The 20,417-nt window shown below is 48.2% G+C and overlaps 2 protein-coding genes across 12 annotated transcripts in view; one reads left to right on the top strand and one right to left on the bottom strand.

Annotated features, from left to right (window-relative positions):
• Positions 1-5,658, top strand: part of LOC4577025 (GTPase-activating Rap/Ran-GAP domain-like protein 3) — a 77,752-nt gene extending 72,094 nt beyond the window's left edge. For all 11 annotated transcript variants that reach the window (XM_061647764.1, XM_061647761.1, XM_061647760.1 and 8 more), the window contains exons 12-14: positions 1,335-1,487; positions 1,812-2,727; positions 2,806-5,658. In XM_061647764.1, the coding sequence (XP_061503748.1) occupies positions 1,335-1,487; positions 1,812-2,727; positions 2,806-4,070 (2,334 nt within the window). In that variant the 3' untranslated portion in view covers positions 4,071-5,658. The remainder of the gene's footprint in view (positions 1-1,334; positions 1,488-1,811; positions 2,728-2,805) is intronic.
• Positions 5,659-6,698: 1,040 nt separating this feature from the next.
• On the bottom strand, positions 6,699-18,657 carry LOC1273393 (leucine-rich repeat-containing protein 20). Its single transcript, XM_312362.4, has 3 exons — positions 17,825-18,657; positions 8,257-8,400; positions 6,699-8,173 (listed from the first exon to the last, which is right to left on the bottom strand). Exons 1-3 carry the CDS (start codon positions 18,069-18,071, stop codon positions 7,833-7,835), a joined length of 732 nt encoding a protein of 243 aa, XP_312362.3. The 5' UTR covers positions 18,072-18,657; the 3' UTR covers positions 6,699-7,832.
• Between the last annotated feature and the right edge of the window lie 1,760 nt (positions 18,658-20,417).

The following is a 20,417-nucleotide window of genomic DNA, read 5'->3' on the forward strand; positions in this document are numbered from 1 at the left end:
ATGGAAGAAAAACTACGCATCACGTGACTCGTAAATCGTTACCAAGAGTTCCGAGCAAATGGTTCCGTGGGGCGTCCCACGCGCCATCGAGAAACAGGGCGTAGGAAGGACGACCGAGTTCACGCTCGAACGGACAGGGCCAGGGATACAACAAAAAAAAAAAAAAAAACAAGTATAACCACAACAAATTGACTGACACCTACCGAAATGGAAAGCTTGACTATTCACCTCCCCTTTCCTCCTCTGCTCACCAAAATCATGACAATCAGCCGGCGGGTGAAGCCTCTAAGCCAGCTTGATGGATTATTACAGATTATTATCGCTTTGCCCGTACGGGCAGGCGGATGAGCAGCCGACGACAAAGGTAACAACGCCAGCAAACACCGTACGAAGGACGTCGATAAAACGGGTCAAACGACGACGCAACAAACGGGATAATGGCAAACCTTCCGCGAGCAGGCCGGACTGCTGTATTCCGTTGCTCTCCGTAGCCAGTGCCCCTGACGGACGGACCGAACGGACCGACGAATGGCGGTATAAATGAATATGAAATATCCGCCAGAATACAGGGAAAAGGCAAATTTGAGGCGGGGGAAGCATAACACAACAGCAAAGCACCATAACTCGGCACCGGCCAGCTACCGCCGACTCGTGGGCTTCTAGGCGGAAGCTACAAGTACAGTTTTTATGGTCGGTTGTTCGGTTAGTACGGTCGGTTCAGCTTGTACTAATTGTTCAGGAAATTGGGTCCGGATGGAAGGATGAAAATTTGAAAAATTTTCTCTGTGAGCTTTTTTTTAATTTTGCTCAAAATTCATTTTTTTTGCAACGGTTCATTGTTCTTCGCATGTATAACAGTTTGTATAACAGAACAAGTTTTGATTTATTTTTATCAAAATGTATACCTTTAAGGGAACGCGCAAAAAAAGCCTTGTTTCCCATACACATTTGAACAGTGTTTACGAGCGTTGACCTGTGACCCTTCGTCTCGAAGCTATTAAAATGACGAAAAGGTCCCTGCTCGGCCATTTGGAACGATGATAGGCACCGGAGAAAGCAGCAAAAAGTATAATAACAGCTTAATAAAACCGAAATCCAACATCTGAACCGGTTCATTTCTACGCTAGGCCTTACCATTTCGTGTATGAGTCACCCGGAATGGCTAGTAAAAGTTCTTCCTACACATCTTCTCTTACTCTTCTTTGATGCGCCTCCAAACGCCGAACTCGGACGACAATGTTATGCGCTTGCACGGGCTAACAAAACCTCTCTGGGTCGGGCTGGACGGAACTGGACTGGATCGGGTGCAAACATCATCCAACATCCCATCCCAGGATCCGGCCGTCTTCCGGGACTTTCTGCTGGTGAAGCTGATCAACGGCGAGAAGGCCACCTTCCAAACGCCGACCTTTGCGCGGAAGCGTGAACGGACGCTGGAAATGTTGATAAAGGACCTGTACGAGGAGTATGTGCACGACAATAAAATGGTAAGTATGGGGTGAAGGTGTTTCCACTGTGTTGTGATGGGGTCAATGTTTTGCCATGTAGGAGTGTTTCAAAAGGGCACATGAACGTCCAAGTCGGAAGGTTTGTTTATTTGAAAATGGTATTCACTTCAGGAGACGACTATGATAGTAAAACCCATTTACTTCCATGCTTAATTGCACTACTTCTGGGATGAATTTCTACAAGCTGTTCACTGTTTAACGACCAAACAATCGAGGCAATTAATCCTTTCGCCGCTCGTGCTTCGGGTAACGCGTCGGAAAGCTATATCGTTCACCATCTGTTCCCCCATTTTCTCGCCACAGAATATGCTTAACAGACGAGCCTTCTCGGAGGTGCTGTACGATGCGCCCCGCACCTCGAAGCTGAAGGAGGACGCCCGGCAGGTGGAGTTTGTGCGCATCGGTCAAGCCCTCAAGCTGGAGGCGATCGTGCGCGGGGACGCCCCGACCAGCATCGCGTCGGCCGGTACCGTCTTCAAGCGTCCGCCCTGGGAGCCGCACTGCTTCTATCCGACGTTCCAGCCCCGGAACGAGCTGGTCGGGGACAGCTGGGGCCAGGATCAGCTGTTTCTCGCCTCGGACGAAGGTACATATCTGATCAAGGAGGACCAAACGCACCGGGTCGTGTTCGACAAGACGCTGTGCGTGCGGCAGCTGAACGTGGTGGAGGACCACGGCATCATGCTGGTGCGGGGCGGCAGCGCGATGCAGAAGGACGGCCACCGGATACACGTGTTTCGGCTGAACGAGTTTACGGACGACCGGCTGGTGCAGCGGTCGCGCGTCGACGTGAAGGAGCGCCGGATTGAGAAGACGCGCGGCTGCCATCTGTACGCGATATCGCGGGCCGGCGAGGCCCATCTGCGGATGGCGGTGGCGGTCGGGCGGAAGCTGCTCATCTACCAGTGGAAGCATACGGCCGCGTGGACCTCCTGGTGCCCGAACAGTGACAACGACACGGTGGAGGGTTTCCTGTTCCTGAAGGAGATCCACCTGCACGACTCGCCGACGATCATGACCATTCTGGAGGGTTCGTGCCCCAATGCGGGCCTGCTGATTTGCGTCGGCTATCGGCACCATTTCGAGATCGTGTCCGAGCTGACGGGGCACGGGACGAAGCTGCACGAAACGGACACGACCAAGCGCACGCAGACGCACCTCGTTGCGGCGCTCGATCTGTACGACGGACAGGACACGGAGCTGCTGCTGTGCTACAACCGTAAGTTGGAGCTTGGTTCGAGGGTTCCGCGGAGTTCGTTCGCGTTGGCTAACGTTTTTCGCTTTTTCCCCGTTTCAGACACCTGCCACTTTCAGAAACTGTCGGAGGAGTGCAACAACAGCACCGAGTTTGACTTCCAGTTCAACACGCCACCGTCGTCGGTTGTGTGCGCCTTCCCGTACATTATCGCGTTCACGCCCGACACGATGGAGATCCGGCTGCTGGTGAACGGCAACCTGGTGCACACGGTTACGATGGCCGAGCTGCAGCTGATCACGTCGAAGAAGGACATCTTCTTCGTCACGACCGCGCCCGAGTTCATTCCCAAAGGTGCCAAACTGCGCGGGCTCGATGCGGAGGACCACGAGCAGATGAACAAACCGCGGATCGAGGAGAGCCGGGTCGTGCCGGAGGACGACGCGTCGACCAGTCCGGCCCGCAGCCGGCTCAGCTCGGACGAGGACAATTCGGGCGGTGCACCGTCCACGGCCGAATCGGACCCGAACGGGGCCGAGTCGGGAGGCGGACAGCTTACCACGCCCCAGATTCAGCGCGCCAAATCGCTGCAAAACCCCAACCCGGCGGGGGAGCCGGCCAAACCGAAGGAGGTGTCCCTGTCGGTGGACGAGCTGAAGCGACCGATCGCCAAGAGCAACTCGTACGGTGAGGCCGGCACGTCCTTTTCCATCCCGACGACGACCTGCAGCAAAGACCTGGCGAAGCACTTTGGCGCTCAGCCCCTGCCGAACACGAAGGACCTCTGTCGGCACTTTGGCGAAGCGTCCGTACCGCCCAACTCGCCCCGGAACAGCACGATCGTGAAGGGCACGTCGCCCAGTTCCCCCACGCGCAAATCGTTCATCCGCCAGCCGACGCTCAACCTGGGCAAAGCGCAAACGAGCGAAGGCGAAACGTCTCCCTCGAACGGGTCCGCGTCCAGCAGCAAACCGTTGCGCGTGTACCGCATCCCGCTCACAAACCTGACCGGTACGCACGTGCAGTCGCACCACTACCACTACCCGAGCAACGATCCGGCCAAGAAGCCGGTCGCGATCGCGACCAAGATGCACCCGAGTGCGGCGATCGCGGCCGCGGTCGTTACCCGCCCGAGCGAAAGTGCCCAGGAGCGGGTCCGCCAGCTGCAGTCGTCGAACGAGGAGGACGAGGAAGGCCTGTCGCCGTCGGACGAGTCGCGCGGCGAGCTGGCGGGAGCGGCCGAGGTGGCGCCGGTACCGCCCGCGCTCAGCATCTTCGACCAGATCCAGCAGGACCTGCAGGAGCTCAGCATGAAGGATAAGCACGAGCAGGGCGAGCTGTGCAGCTCGGTGCTGACGCCACTGTAAGCGGCAGCGTTAGGACGCAGCCAGGCATACCTGAGGCTATACGCATACACCCAGCCAGTAAGCAAATGGTTTCATCATTGAACGCGCGTGCTCGCGTTTTGTTGATGTTTAAGTAAATTGTAAAGTGGAACGCGTTGCGGTGCGTGTTGTTTTTGCGAGGGGAGGGAGGATGAGAAGTTGACTATTAGTTGGTACGCTGAAATCAGTTTTTTGGTTCGGATGTTCGGCCGAGTCGTGGCGCGATGATCAATTCAACAGAGCCCCATGAATTGGTCCCGCCATTGCCGGAACATCTGAACCAAGAATGCATTTCAGGCGAATTAAGTTTGCGTTAGTATGTGAATAGTCGCAGGGGGATCATTAATGATAACAGTGTGTGAGAGAAGGAGAGAGAATTGTTCATTATTGCAACTAAATACTGCTGTAGCTCTTAAATACCCTACCATATACTAAGCCAGATGCTCCTACACCTTTCCACGTGTTATCGTACGTGTGTGCGTGTGTTGAACCCAATATATCACTGTTTGAGGGCCTGACTGCCGATAATTAGGATTATTTAAAACAAGGTGCGAACGAGTAACGCACAAACAAACAAACAAACACAAACATACGGAAGCCTACTTCGGAGAAAGCGTGCGCAGGAAGCACGTGTTTGTGTGCGCAAAACACAAAAACCAGTGCTCATCACAAAGTATTAATTAGAAGAAAGCAAGGCGTACGAACATAATCATGCTCTACACATGACCATTACCCGTTACTGAAACAAATACGTTACGGCAAAGCAAAGACAGCATTGCATAGATCACGCCGCCAAACTCCCCCCCGAGAGATCCAGATCGCGGATGTAACGCGCATGGAGGAGCATACCAACGCCGGCGTTATCTTGTACACTGCTCGCGTGAAACCATGCACAGGTGGGAGAGAGATGATGTGTTTGTGTATGTTGTTTTCCCTTGTTTTCTTGTGCTGTGAATAACAAAAAAAAACAAAACCGAGAGATTAATGTTAGCATAAACGCAAGCGCGCACACACACAACCGTTAGAAGGTTGAGTAGCAATTGTGACCCCTAGCCACAAACCAAGCAGTTGCTGAATCCCCTCAGTGGAATCTATTTCGTCCGATCCGTGTTGGCATCATGTTGAAACTGAGAGAGAGAGAGGGAGAGAGAATGAGAGTTTGAGAGAGAGAGAGAGAGAGAGAGAGAGAGAGAGAGAGAGAACAAAACAGGATAGCAAAAAGGACAAAAAGGCATTAAAACAAGCATAAAACACAAATAAAGCTATAATGTTAATCACAAACACACACAAACACATCGTTGAAATGACAGCAAAACCAAAGAGCCGCAACCCAGAAGCACATATAACGGAACTGTATTTACTTGCTACTAGCACTATCACTATACTATTATTTACAAACGGCCTGCCAGGCGCGACCGAAGGACCGCATTGTGAGCAAGTGGCGTGCGCCGTTGGGTTGGGCTTTGGAGGGGAGGGATCAATGAGGGATCAGACTTTTATGACGGGTGGTATCCGCACAGAATGTGCCACAGAACAAAGCAAATAAAGTTTTTAGTTTAGTTGAAAACAACTTACCGCGTTATACAGTCAATTTAATACACTTTTCTGATTAAATAATCTTCTCTGATTGCCTTAACAAATAAATGGACAATTGTCGATTTTTCATGGTGTTTTCTTCGCACGCACTAGCGAAACGTTAATTTCACTTTTAATTATAGTATCCCATCAGTCAGCAGACAAACATTTGACACCTCTATCAGTAGAAATCTAACCGTGATGGCCAAAATAGTGAAGCTACTTCGTTCAAAAACGTGCGCGATCAAAGAACGGCGCACCCCGTAGTGTCTAAAACGAACTCGGTGTGGAAGTCTGTGGACGTCGTATAAGGCCGATCGGGCATTTAAAAAAATCTTGGTACTATTACACAACAATCAGAGCATCGAATGAAAGCTCAGTTCCGAATGGTCGACCACCCTGAGTGACTTGAGGTTCCAAAGGAAGCGAAGGCCGTTGGAAAAATGTCGCTACTTCGCTGCGTTCGCTTACCCGGGAGGTCGCTGCACAGTGAAATAGTACATGGGGAACATTAACAAACATATCAGGAAGCAGAAATCGCGTCCTCTGGCTTCATAGTAATGGTAAGTAATGACGCCAAAACTCAACGCGATCATTTTGGGCGAATTTCGGCGTAATTTCGATGTGACACCCTAGTCCGCAAACCGGTCCAACCCATATTCCTGCAGCGTCCCGTCGAAATTTTCTGGGCCAACATGATTCATAAGCTCTAACTTCAACAATTTTGTCGCGAAAACTGAGGAGAAATTAATAAAATTCGGAAATGGGAGGAATTGATCATGCAAACATGGGTGCACGCATGTCTTCGTCCGCCATGGCGAAAATTCCGAATAACTGACGAAAGGCACCTCGCAGTCAAGGTCGAAGATTAATTTTTTGCAAGTAAGTTTGAATGTCAAAGGAGTGAAGTTGTTGCGGACCTTACAAAGGATGTTAAAGGAAAGAAAAATATTATTTATTTTTTCTACAGACAGCAGAAAAAAGTCCTTTTTTAATGCAAACGTTATGCTAAAGTAAAGCCTTGTGGATGGGGAATTTGTTTTTTTATCAAAGCACAAATTTATTATTCCGTTTTTTTGCCAACTGGTACAGGGGATCTTAACAAATGTTTCTTTGTGTTTAGTTTTCTCCTTGCTATATCAACAATTGCACTCGATCTTTTCTTTTTTATTACTACCGAAAAAGGTACTCCCCCTGTTATTGAATTGCAAATTCTCAAAAATACACGGAATTTCACTTCACAAAACGACAACTGTGTCCACCTTTCTACTGTTTTGTTTTTTTTTTCAGCGTGGGTTTTTGCATGTACACAAAATTGACTTATTTAATATCACTCTCGTTTATGATCGCAGCAAATAACAACACTCTGGTGTGTTAGTGCCGCCTCTGCTCGTTCTGCTGCTCACTCTTCTCCGCATCGCTCTCACCCCGCTTGAATTCTCGCCGTTTCGTTGCGTTTGGGGGCGGGGGGGAGGGGGGGGATTATTGCCGTTCCTCAGCGTTCCTAGAGAGACATGTGTTTTGATCCATTCCTATCGCTACCTCCCAAAAGTCCTGATTGTCCTTGTGCGTGTGCACAACTCACATCGCTTCAGTCAGACGGACTGCAGATGACTAATGACTAGATCAAAATCTCATTTTTCTTGTATGCAAAGGATCGGTACAGAAATCTTGGCCACCACTGACACACATAATCACTGTGTTGGCATGCTGTTTGTCCCCGCCTTTCCCTACAGCAGAATATCCAAACCAAACACCAACAGAGAGCGAAAGACGTACGACGCACGGCGAGAGATAGAGCGAGAGCCTTAATAGCTAAGGGAACAGGGGAAACGGGTAGGGTTAATATGAGTACGGGGGGTTTGGTTTTGTATAATACAGCATCGCTTAAGTACAATTCACAACATACTGGCCGGACTGTGCCGGTATATGCGGTTGGTTAGTATCAAAATAAGTAGCTTGAGCGTGGGCGCCATCAGCCTTAAAATAACGATTGCGCCAACGCAATCGGGCCGGTTGAAGCCGTTTCCGCTAGCTAAACAGAAAATACCACGCTAACGTACGACGACGCACGACGTCCCCGTTCTGTGCGCCACTAAAGCTAATGATTTGAAGGCAGGAAAAAAAAGCACCGAACCGGCGCCGAAACCATCGGCCGCGCCACCGGGCTCATTCACATTCCGTCAAATCTTCCCAATCCTCCTTCACCCGCTCGGACAGCTCGATCCGGAAGGAGAGGACGGCGTGCTTGAGCAGATCGTGGCACATCGGCGTGAGCGGATTGTGCCGCAGGTCGACCAGCTCGAGCGAGTCGGACGCAATGATCTCGTCCCGGTCGATGTCGATGATGGCATTGTTGTTGGCCTTCAGTTCGCGCAGCTTGGGCATCTTGAACACGACGGCGGGCAGTGTGATGAAGGAGTTGTGCGAAATGTCCAGCATCTCCAGCGAGTGCAGATCGGCCAGCTCGTCCGGTAGCCGGGCCATCTGGTTGTGGGACAGGTTGAGATCTGGTTGGAGAGGAAAGCGAGGAAAGCGGTACAGTGTTAAAACGGGGGGTCAATTTTTGCGACGGGGAGGGGGGATTTCTTACCTGTGATGAGGCTAAACTTGACGGCGAATTTGGGCGATATCTTTGTGATGACGTTGCTGCTCAAATCGCACGTCTTCAGCTCGGTATGTCTCATCAGATGGTAAACGGCATCGGGCACCTGGATCAGCTCGCACTCCGAGAGATCTGCAAGAAAGTGGAGAACGAGAAGGGTAATCGTTAGAGACAAATCTTTTCAAAGCAATATCCCTTATAAATTCATTCGTCTTCAGATAAAATCTTACTTAAATGTTTAGTTTCTAGTGCCTCTTCGCACCGTGTCACAACTTTTGCTACAAACGAAGCCATCGATGTTCTAGCAGCAACTCCACTTTTTTCTATAAATGTCACTGTATCGGCTTCAGCTGGTGGTGGTTTAGCAAAAACCGGGGATTTCCAATGATTAGTGGAAGAAAGTGAAGCTAAAAATAGGACTGACTTCACCACCCACCACCGGTCTAATTCGGTGCTGATTCTTTACCCACGATGATGCAATTCTTCAATGACAAGTGCACGAAGTTGCGTGCAGAAAGCGCTTAACGTACTTCTGAAAACATTGCACAACTTTGGTTATTTTATTTGGAATATTTTAACGCTAAATAATAGTCAAAAAAGTGAAAAGAAATGGGAATTGGCAAGCAAAAAAATTTTCCCGAGCAAGGTTTGTTTACGTTTCATCAGCTGGTTTTGACACATAAACAAATGCGCAAGCTGTCAAAAGAGCGAGAAACGCTTCAAGGTATATGATAGCGGGTTGAGGAGCTCACTTTGGATTGTGAATGAAGCGTTTGTGCGTTTTGAACTGAAAATATTGTGAGATATGATACAATGTTCGCTATTTTGCTGTAAAATGCTGTGCTAGGGCTGTTATTTGAGAATTTACCTTTTTTCTGCATACTTTAGATGCTCTGATGATAGGTTGGTCGAGGAAATCAAGCCGTTTATCTACGAATTCGACATGGAAGCGCATCAAGCATTTCCGTATAAATGTTTCAGCCCCCGGCAACGGCTTATCAACTCCACATGCTGACCTACATAAAGCCACCCTCCTGGCACATGCGCCACCGGGACTGATCTAGCCCAATATAATAGACGGAAGTAATGCTTGTTCATGCGCACGATCCTAAACAAAGCGACGATAGGCACATGTTCGTTCACAGCTCAGTGCGTTCAACCTTAACCAAACGGATTCTAAACCGCATTCAACTCCCACGGCGTGTTATCATCTGTGCCCCTCTTCCACCCTTTGCGCCGACTACCGATATCACATGTTCACGGTACCAGTCGATTGGCGCGTAATTAACAAGGGTACTTGTTTACACCAGACTAGACGGAGTCTTTGTCGCAACATCTTAACTGTTGCGCTCGAGCAAAGACCACCGCCGCCGCCGCTGCCACCACCACTCGAGAGGGACAGTGCACGATGCGAACTAATGCGATACTCATCGTGATAACGTAATATTGCGTGCTTTCTTCCATCCCAATCCCCGGGTGGCGCATTGAGCTGCGCACGCCGCGTAACATTGCTTCAATCATCAATGGCGCATCATTTGGATCCGGTTGCAAAGAAAATCGGCGTGTGGGAGGGGGGTCCACAAACAAGACGATACTCAAATAATCATTTCGTAAAAAACACACTTTTCCACGCGATACCGAAATAACGATCCATCGTTGTGGGCCACCACGATGCCGACTGCGGTTATAAAGCGCACAACCGCACTCGGAAGTGGCCAGTGTGGATTGAGGCAAGCGGCATGCGGGGCACCGGAAAAGTGGCAAGCAAAACATAACAAAAAAGTGGCATCGCGCACCACCACCAAACAGGATGTACCGGCGGCATCCATCATCCGCGCGCGCGCGCGCGCTTGTTCCACCGAAATTGATCGCTTCGACTCATGCACGGCATGAGTGCTAATGTTCCGTATGCATTGTTGTGGCGCGTTACATCACCACGTGTGTGAGAAGCTACCAAATGCTCCACGTGCACGTGCATGAATGCGAATGCGGTCGATATGCAGCGTTACCTGCGCCAGTAACGCACACGCGCGCCCCCGTGCGCATTGCGCAGCGCGTTCGAATGCATGACCGCTGGATAGCTGCATTGTTCCCGCTGGCGGTGAAAATAAACTGCGGAAAACTTTACAGCAAACGCGCGTATGTGTGTGTGTGTGGACGGGTGTACAAAACACGTCAGTGGAAAATCCAATTTTCTAGAAGATGCGTCAAAAAGACGGGGAGGCGTTAAGTCGATCGCCGCCGAGTTGGCTTTTCCGCAAGTGCGCAATCCGATCGGTTGGTCACCGGAAAAAATAATAAATCACGCTACGAGAATGTACTACCAGACCCCCTTCCCCCCGGGGGGGGGGGGTGTGAGATGAACGCAAGAACGTCAACAACAGCGTCCACTGACAGACGGCTAGACGGAACGGGAACACCATGCGCCAGAACATTTCCCAAGCGACTGGTAGTGGGGATGGGGAAGGGGGAAGAATTTTCCGAACTCAATGCCAAACCCCCCCCCGCCCGTGCCGGTGTGGACAAAGAAACGGACGAGTCCCGGATCGAGTTTATTTACACAGCACACACTGCAACAACGAGGGGCGAACGGTTTTGCTTCCCATTACGGTTTAAGCAAGCAAGCGCTAAAACGCAAATTGGCAGACCTTGAAGCAGGGTGCTTCTGCGTAAAATGTAGTTTATTGCATCCCTTTTTTTCCCTCCCGGGGTAATTTTCCTTTCGGTTATATTTGCACAAAGACGACGACATTCACTTGCGTTGGTGGGAGTGTGTGCGTGTGTTTGATGTGAGCCAGCAATGGTTGTGAAAGCGCCAGCAGCAGTACGAATGGGAAAACAAAGTCCCCCGAAATCGATCAACGATGGACAAGGAAAACTGCAACCGGGAAATTGTGTTGTTTTGTGTGTACATTTATTAATTTATTGCAGTGTGACGCGTGACCTGCATATTGTGTGGTGGTGGTGGTGGTGTTGCAATTCGTGCCGTGATCGTGATCGCGCTTTTGCTTGGTTGCTTGGAGTGTTTGGAGAGCAGCACGCGCCCTTTACTGCCCCAGCGCTCTGCACTGCAAATGGAGCGTACAATTTACTTATGAAAGCATGCGGTAACGCTTAGTGCCTTTGCCCGTTTTGTAAAAGCTAGGAAAACATTATCCTCCAGCGACGAGCTGCGGACCATTCGACTGTTTCTTTTCCCCCCCCCCCCCCCTCGCCGCTTAATTATGCTGTATGAAGATATGAACGATCATAAGCATGAGCAGAGCCGCCTAAAAGTGTTAACGCCATTATCGCACACCATCTTGGCAAAGGACGTTCGCGGCGCTAATTCCACCAGACATTTAAATTTACCGTCTCAATCAACATGGCGGGGGAAAGTGATTCCAACAACGGATCGGCGAACCACGCCGCGAACCAGCGTTGATGTTGATTTAATCGCACCGAAATGGCCAAAATCGCGATAGCAGCAGCGTGCAGCGAAAACGCCTTGACCGTTTGACACACCGTGAGAGGACATCACGCATCGCAAAACTGCACCGAGTGATGCTTACGGTTGATTAGACTGATTAATAGCGAGAAATAGAAACTAGCATTTGTACGGGATCGGCTTGGAGGTAAATGATCACGGAAGACCTCTTCAAGATGGCGAACGCAAATGGAGACGATCCGCGATCAGATAACGCACTGTGGACGGCACCGGGGAGGCTTAAGATTGACCAAACAATTCACGTGTTGTGGCATCGGTGAATAATTATGGACATTCACCAGGGACACACACACACACACACGACATTGTATGTATGGAGGATCACGTGTGTTGCGCTTTCTTCGCGGGGATAAAGTCATTGCGCACGAAGGGCGCATGCAAGAAGGGCTCGCAGCCAATAAATTGCTATTGATTAATGATGTTAAAATCAAATTTGTTGCGTAGAAAATTTAGTTTGTAGTAAATTAGATACTCACAAGGTTTTCCAAATCAGATTCGAATGTGCATATAATTATTCGCCATCTATAAGATGATTTTCAACAGCTGTCATGCATTCCATTTGCATCACAATAAAGTTTCAGTTCTTACACATGATTTTCAACACATCACATAGATTTGTCAAACTCTATCTAGATTGAGACGTGATGAAAATCATGTGGAAGAACTGATAAAATATTGTGATGCAAATACAACATTTCACAGCTGTTGAAAAACATCTCGCAAGCAATGGAAAATGTTGTTGACAGTTTAAATTGACTCGGAAAACCTTGTATGATGGATCTGAATTAAATAGCACTACAGGGGTGTTCCAAGTAAGTAAACGAATGTAAACGTTGTTATTAACCGCGTGTAAGATGTTAATCCACATCAATCTGATATTTCATTTCCATCATTATTATTTTAAATTTCTTAAGCATGATTTTCAACACGTCTCATGCCGGATTGAGTTCGACAGTTCTTTGTGATGTGTTGAAAATCAAGAGTAAAAACTGAAATTTCATAATGAAGCAAATACACCAGCTTTGACAGCTGTTGAAAAACATCTTGGAGGCGGTAAATAATTATGACCACATTCGAAAGTGACTTGGAAAACCCTGTATTAGGATGCAAATACTACATTTGGCAGCTGTTGAAATACATCTTGCAAGCAATCAAAAATGTTGCAGATATTGGAAATTGACTCGGAAACCCTGTAATCCTGAGCTCCAAATTAGATTTCCAATTGGTAGGCAATACAAAGCATGAAACAGTTTATTAGCTTAAAAGTGTAACTTAGCACTTAGCACCGTTTCATTGGTTTACGATTTGCAGAGTTCCCATTGCACCACGACAAGCCTGAAAAATAGTTGAGCTTTCGTACAATGTTGCAGCTTTACTGTTACTCATAACCTCTCTGTTATAAAAAGAAAAAAACAACATTCAACATCAAGCAGTGCAAAAGCAATCACTTTCCTAATCATTATACGACGCCCGAAACGAATCAAAGAAAATAGCATCAATAACAACAATAATTTACACTGCCGGGAGAAAAAGAAGGAAACTGCCCGGTGCGGGCGCATCTTAAGTGAAACCACTTTCAACTGCACCAAAACGTCTTACTAAGTAGTTTAAGGTCAGACAGAGTGATTCGGTATGACCCTCTCTCCCCCTCCCGCACAACACACTATTACCACAGATGGTGTGGAAAGAAACGCAAAAAAGTCCCACTCACGAACCCTTTTATCACTCGGCCGACCAGCGGCGGCAGCGCGGAAAACTGGGCCACTTGGTTAAACTTCACCGGAGCGAATGGTGGTGGTGGTGTGGTGGTGCATGGCGTGTTTTTCCTTTTGTTTTGATGCTTTTACTTTCTCGCTCTCGCGGGGATGATGCAATCGGAAAAGCAGCGCTGGCTGGCCAGGTTGTTCGCCGCCGCTAGCGCTACGCTTAAGTCACCTTATTCAACCGTTGGATTTTTCGGCCGTGCCAGCAAGCGCGAATAAGGATGGTTGTGCGCGCAATGTGGCTCAAGCCGGCTGGTGCTAAAGTAAGTCAATAAATAAATAAATGGAGCTTTGAGTAAAATAAAACAGAAAAAAGGCAGAAAGTCACCGTTCGTCGCCTGCCCTGGCTGTGCGAAACCATTGCCAAATGGGGTTCAAAAGGGCATTATGCAAGGGGCTGGGTGCTGGTCTGTGTACATGTGTGCATTGAGTCCCTTCGCCGCATCGGCCTGCATGAGCATCGAAACAATCGAACACACAATATGATGGGTGGGGACGGGTGGAAAGCATTAAATCATTGCCACATCGTTCCCATATCGTTCGTCTTTGCCCAAGCTCGGGTCTCGAATCGGGTGGGATGGCGTGCCCGTGTTTTAGCATAGCGCGGTAATGGAGGAATTGCTTCTTGCTGAAGCATTAATTTGTTAAACAGCGCGATTGAAGATAATTTAATTTACAATTATCGCACATTCATTATTTCTTTTATTGCCACTTTTCTATCTCTTTCTCTCTCTCTCTACCAAATGTCGGTGAAATGGCGCACCATTAGCCGTCGAATGACAGACAGCTCGCACAAATCTACCCAGTGGTAACACATTGAGCTGAATCGATCGTATCGAACGGTGGATTGCGCGTTACGTGACAAAAGGGAATTCAGAAAATTTGTAGGAAATCGCATAAGGTGGCGCACACCAAGATTCGATTCCGTTCATTAGATTATAGATAGTTTGCAGTAATTGTGCTCGATCGGAACGGTTACAGCACAGCGCTTGCACGCGTTACACTGCCCGGTAAAGACATTAAATTAATACATCATGTAAAGGTGCAAAACAAAACAAAAAAGAACCAAATTATTATTCAACCAAAGTTCGATGCAAGAAAGAACAGGTGCACCTGCTGGAGAGGATGGCTGGGCCAGGCGGCGGGACTCATCATCATAAATCATCACCGAAACCGCATTGAGCCACTAAATCACTCGTGACTCGTCGCTCGCGGCTTTGATCCCGTAAAAGGGGAAAAGCGGGGGGTGAATCCACTGCACTGCCACTCCACTGCAAGCCACGGGCCGAGATGTCTTAATCGGCGTAGACATGTGTCATGCCCTGGGACATGAGCACTGTACACTTTATGAGTTTGTATCCCTTTTGTGCGCTTTCTCTCCCCCCCAAAGGGCAGTAAGACTTTATAGTGAGGGGGAGATATGGGAGGGATTTATGCATGGGAGAGATATGAATTATGAGTTGTCCGCATGATCACGACTTTTGCGACACATCTCCAAACGGGCGCGGACGGACACTTCTTCTCACTAGTACCGGACACATTAGCATACCCTCCATTACCTGTCTGTGTCTCTGCGCTCGCGTGTGTGTCCGTGTGTTTATGGGGTTGGCTTTACCTTAAAAGGGCTAATTCTTACTGTGGGGCGACTACTGGCGCTTCAGCACAGCCCGGCCGCACAGCCCACAAACAGATCAACGATCACAACCCGGCTGACCTCGCTCTCGAGCGGGGCAAAAGCAGGAAGCCGGGTCGGAGCGTTTCGAGACTTCGTCTCCGTCGTTTCAAAGAAGAGGAAGGCGCCTGTGCTGTTTTTTTGCTCTCTCTCTTCCTCTCCCGTCGTTCCTTTTCTTACGCTGAAGGTAAAGGAGCCCGAGCCCGGCAGACATTAACAGTAGCGTACGTGTAGGGTGTGCGCGCAAGCACGAACACCACACGCCACACACGGCAAAGTGTTTTGATTGTGTTGTGCATTATGCAAGCCCAAAAACGGGAGAAAAAAGGCACAGAAAACCGAATAGTGTGTTGTTTGTAAATAAACAAAACCATTTGGCTGACCCGCCGGATGGAGGAAGATCGAATAAAACATAAAGAAAGGAAAGAAAAACCGAAATGAGCAACTGAAGCGCAGATTGTTCCTATCACGTTAGTGCGTTATTATATCAGCGTGCTGTTACATCAAGCGCATTTACAATCACACACACACACACACACATATAAATACGTCCAAAACACAGTCCAGCGTCCAGTGAACGACTTGACCCAGTTATGCTAATATGTCTTTACACCCCTGAAAACGCGATCGTGCAGCATAACAAACACAGATACCGCAGCATCACCGCACGACACAGAAGACAGAATGGCGCGAAGCGACACGTTTGCGACCGGGAATGTTTGTGGCCGGATTCGCCGGACTTAATGCACAATGGCTGTCCAACGCTGGCACCGGAAAGTGATCGTGTGCTATTTTTTTCTATTCGGCTTCGGGAAGATAATTTTAGGTCAAACGAGAAAAGCCCGACACGAGACGGTACCACCCTTCGCACGCTGGTGATTCATTGCGGATTCGTCCACTCCACACTTCACGTGCTGCTGCTGCTGCTCTCTTGGCTGCAAGCTGCAAGACGATCGAGGCAGAGGTGCAGGAGAACAGGGGGGCTTGCACGGGGGTTTGTTGTGAATTTCACTTTCATTTTCATCGCGATCGCGGCGCCGAAAAAAAAAGCATACGGGCGGCCACTACGGGTCGAAGGAAAAGCGAAAGCGGAAGCTGTTTTTGGGTTTGCTGGTTTTATCTTGGCACACAGTTGGCCATTTGATTACAATTTAATTACCACCGCATTACGACACGCTCGGTAAGGGAAACGAGATGTGCAAAATAAATTCCACCCCGTGATGGAGGAGTTCGATGGGAATCAATTTTCCCAACACCCGCTCACGAGGGAATACAGCTTAAAAGCCGTACACACTTCAACGATTTCGATCGAACACGGCGCGCTCGATGCTCATCATGACGATTAGTGTGCGTTTACTGCACCATAAAAACCCCGCCCTCCCTCACCCCTCCGTCCGTGGTGCTTAAGTTAATTCACTTACAGTCCAGCGACCGTAAAAGCTGTCCAATCCGTTCGCTCGCTCAACACGCGGTGGAGCCGGTGCGCGCACGACGTGACGTGAAGATCACCAATTTAAAGTCCAACCCCAGTAACCTCGAAACTTTTGAAACGTTTGCACCTGTCTCTCTCTCTCTTCTTCTCTTCGCTTCTGACACTTTGACGGAAAACTGGACGACTTTTGGAGGTCCGAAAGAGGCGGCGAAAATGCTGACTGTTGTTCAGCTGGTTGGGAAATGTGGTGGTTCGGCTTAGCTAATCCAACACACACACACGGTGCAGTAGTGCCGGTGGAGATGGTTGAATGAACGCGAGACAGAAAGAACAATCACCACCACCACCAAGAGATCCCACCACCCTTCCTGTGTGTCTTTGGAACCGAAGGCACAATGCGCAACCGCAGGCCGTTTTGGATGGCCGTGCGCAACGCAACGAACTACGCAACGGCGCCTGGCGCACGCGGGCTAGCTTTGGGTGCTATCAGCGGCGGTTTGAGGCGGCTGAGCCTACTTTGACGAAATGAGGACCGACTTGCTTGGCATATTGACATACCCTCCTTCTAGTGCTGAGCGACTTTTGTGACGTGTTGGGACAAATTATTGTGACTATTGTGAAAAGCATCTCCAAATATAATATTGTATAATGGTTGCTAAAACAAAATACAAGAAACAGACAGTTTCATGATATCTGGAGTGTCCTCATGCTCATATGGATCTACGAGATCCAGTCCAACTGGACATGAAGGCTTCTGAGGGAGGGTTCGCTCCAAACCAAAAGATCACCTCCAAGATTGTTCGGTGTAATGCACATAACAATCTGTAATAATATACTACTTTGAAGCCAAACTCATTCAATGGATCAGCTTCAAATAAATCTTCAAAGTTCCGAAGATATCTAGGACGTAAATGGATTTAAATCCCAAGTTACCAACAGTACAATGGACTTGTTGGATCATTAGTTCAGAAATACATCAACCAAAGTTCAATTGGTTGATGCATCTGCAAGGACCAAGAATCTTCATCTAAGATTCCTAATTAATGCACACTATTTCCAAGTTCTTCCTCCAATGATCACTCCACTTAGCTTAGGAGCAAACTACATTCCAAGTCTTGTTTAATGCACCACAATGTCAACACTGCCTCCAATCAAATCCCAAACCAACCAAATATCTTCACCAAATCACCAACTCCACTTACCCAGATTGTTGTTCTCCTTCGCATCGTCACACCGCTCCACGACCCGGATGATGCCGCGGCCCGCCACCTTCGGGAAGTTAATCGTGGCGCCCATCTGCGTCAACCGCTCGACGATGTGGTCCGCATGGTTGTTGTTGTTGTTGCCTCCATTTCCCCCACCGTTGTTGTTGTTGTTGTTATTCTGCTGATCATCACCGTTCGCTTCGGTGTTGGTAATATCATTACCGAAATGCGTTGGGGGCCTCATCTTTGGAGTAGAGAGATGCTGCGAGGTGGTAAAGCTTGCACTTGATTTGTTAAGGGAAAAGCAAAAGCACTAATTTCGCACAGTTCACACAGCAGCCCAAAAAGCTTGTATTTGTCTCTTCGCTTATTATCGCTCCTTCTCAGATCAACTCAGAGCAGAAGAATCACTGCAGATGCACTTTGTTGCCGTTTGGAGCACTGTTTGGCAACTGCACTTTGTAATATTCAATCGAAGACGCTCGCAGTTACACGCTTTAGAAAGGAGCCCACACCAAGCGACGTTTGCGCTCTGCTTTGACGACACGCTAGCTCTGGTGCTCTTTGTCGCGAAGAAGTGGCAAGGGTGTTAGGGTATAGTAAGTATAGTTGCAGGCACTGCACAAACCGATATGTGCACCGTTCCACCGTCCGAACGCGAATGATTGCTGCTCTCCGAGCGAACCACGGCCACGGCGATCCGCGTCAAGCGATGGGGCGAAAAACCGCGCAATTCAACCCCCCACTCTCGTGGTACCTCCGCGGATCCGTCCGCACCGTATGACCGCCGGTCGGACACACGCTAACGACCGCGTGTGTGGTTGTGTGTGTGTGTAGTGCGATGGGATGGGTTGTATGGGTGTTGAAAAGGGTTCGCGTGCTGCTGCATGCTGCTACTGCCGCCGCTAGCGTTGGACGCGTTTAAATGTCCGCGTTGCTTTGTCATGATGGTTGCCGCACCTGTGCCCTCCCTCCTCAAGGGGCGGAGAGCCCCGCAAACTGTCGATTAATAATCCTCCCCGCCCGAGATTAGTACAAGTATGCACAATAACACAAGATGACTGACTGTTGCTTTCTTCTCCAAATTTACACTTCTCCAAAAAGACAAAGGAAAAACAGAGCGGACAACAAAGTCTTCCCGTGTCCTGTTGTTTCCGCATGCTAACCGGGGGGGGGTTGGACGGGTTATTTGCGACAGTTTGGACAGGATGGAAAGTCGTGTTTCCTCCCTTTTTCGCTCCATACGCGTTCTAGAGGAAGTTTACCTTTTTTTTGTTGTTGGAAGCTGTTTGGGGTGAAAATTGTTGTTGTTGTTGGCGATATTGCAAACACTGCCATGAGACGAGATGAGGGAAAACTGCGCACTGGCACATTGGGGGGGATGGAAAATTTTGCACCACATTCGTGAACGGCGTGCAACGCAATTGAAAATCCATTGCAGATGTAGCACAATGTTTCGAGTGTTTTTGGAATTATCCCTTTTTTGCGCTGGATTACAATCTTAATGTAAAGTATAACAAATTTAATCATTTATACTTGAGAACAATGAACAAAATATAGTTAACTTATAACCTAATAAAAATAAAATAATAATATAACTAAATAAAGCAATACATAAATAACTTAATATTGAATACCAGAGGTTCAGTAAATAATATAAATTTATAATAATAATAATAATAATAATAATAATAATAATAATAATAATAATAATAATAATAATAATAATAATAATAATAATAATAATAATAATAATAATTATAATAATTATAATAATAATTATAATAATAATAATAATAATTATAATGAATAATAATAGAATAATATTACAACCAATTGAATATAGTTAAAATTTAAAGTAAAGACAGTAATAAAAAGATCCATTTTAATAGTAAAATTTAACTATGTATTAAGCACAAAAATACAACACAATAAAAAAGGCTATAAAAAATAAAAATTAGCACACGACATCATTTAAGGAAAAGGGCACAGCAAATGAAATAAAGACAAAACCCAACCTTAAAAACAAGGACGCCCTCGTCACGGCCAGCTGCCCATCCGGGTTCATTTTCCCGGTTTTGTTTTACTTTCCTCTCGCGACGAAGGAAAATAAGAACGACCCTTTGTGTGAGTGTGTGTGTGTGTGTGTGCTTCGTTCTCGATTTCCTCTCGCCAGTGTTTGCGTTCCAGTGCATGTCTCATTTTCCCCCTCTCCACTCCCGCCCACCCCCCCTCCTTCCAACAACAAACTAATTGCGCGGTGGAAAACCGGTGTGGAAATATCCGTCGCAATCTTCGTCAGCCGTCGTCGTCGTCGTTGTTGTCGTTTGCTGCCGGGGAAAAACAACGCCAAAGGCAGCAGCGCACGCTGCCGATGCGCACGCGCCAAATGACGGAAGTTGTGTGCAGCTGAGCTGCGCTCAAGCCGATCAGCTGAGAGCAGAGGCGTAGCGAACGCGCACGCATTGCCCGCCGACGACCAGTGCACGGGCGCGCAAGAGAGATGGAACGAAAACAAAAGCGAAGCACACAACAACGCCAACCGCTCGGTCGCTTGCTTGGATGACGCATTGGGGAAAGGGAGAGCGGA

Source organism: Anopheles gambiae, chromosome 2 (assembly GCF_943734735.2).
Source record: "Anopheles gambiae chromosome 2, idAnoGambNW_F1_1, whole genome shotgun sequence".
In the NCBI taxonomy this organism is placed as follows: Eukaryota; Metazoa; Arthropoda; class Insecta; order Diptera; family Culicidae; genus Anopheles; species Anopheles gambiae.

Excerpts from the sequence above, each read along its gene's own strand:
- LOC1273393 (XM_312362.4), bottom strand. The coding sequence starts at position 18,071 with ATGAGGCCCCCAACGCATTTCGGTAATGATATTACCAACACCGAAGCG. Across the intron at positions 8,401-17,824 it reads GAAGGAGAACAACAATCTGG|ATCTCTCGGAGTGCGAGCTG; the intron begins GTAAGTGGAGTT and ends ACTTTCTTGCAG. Across the intron at positions 8,174-8,256 it reads CAAGTTTAGCCTCATCACAG|ATCTCAACCTGTCCCACAAC; the intron begins GTAAGAAATCCC and ends CTCTCCAACCAG.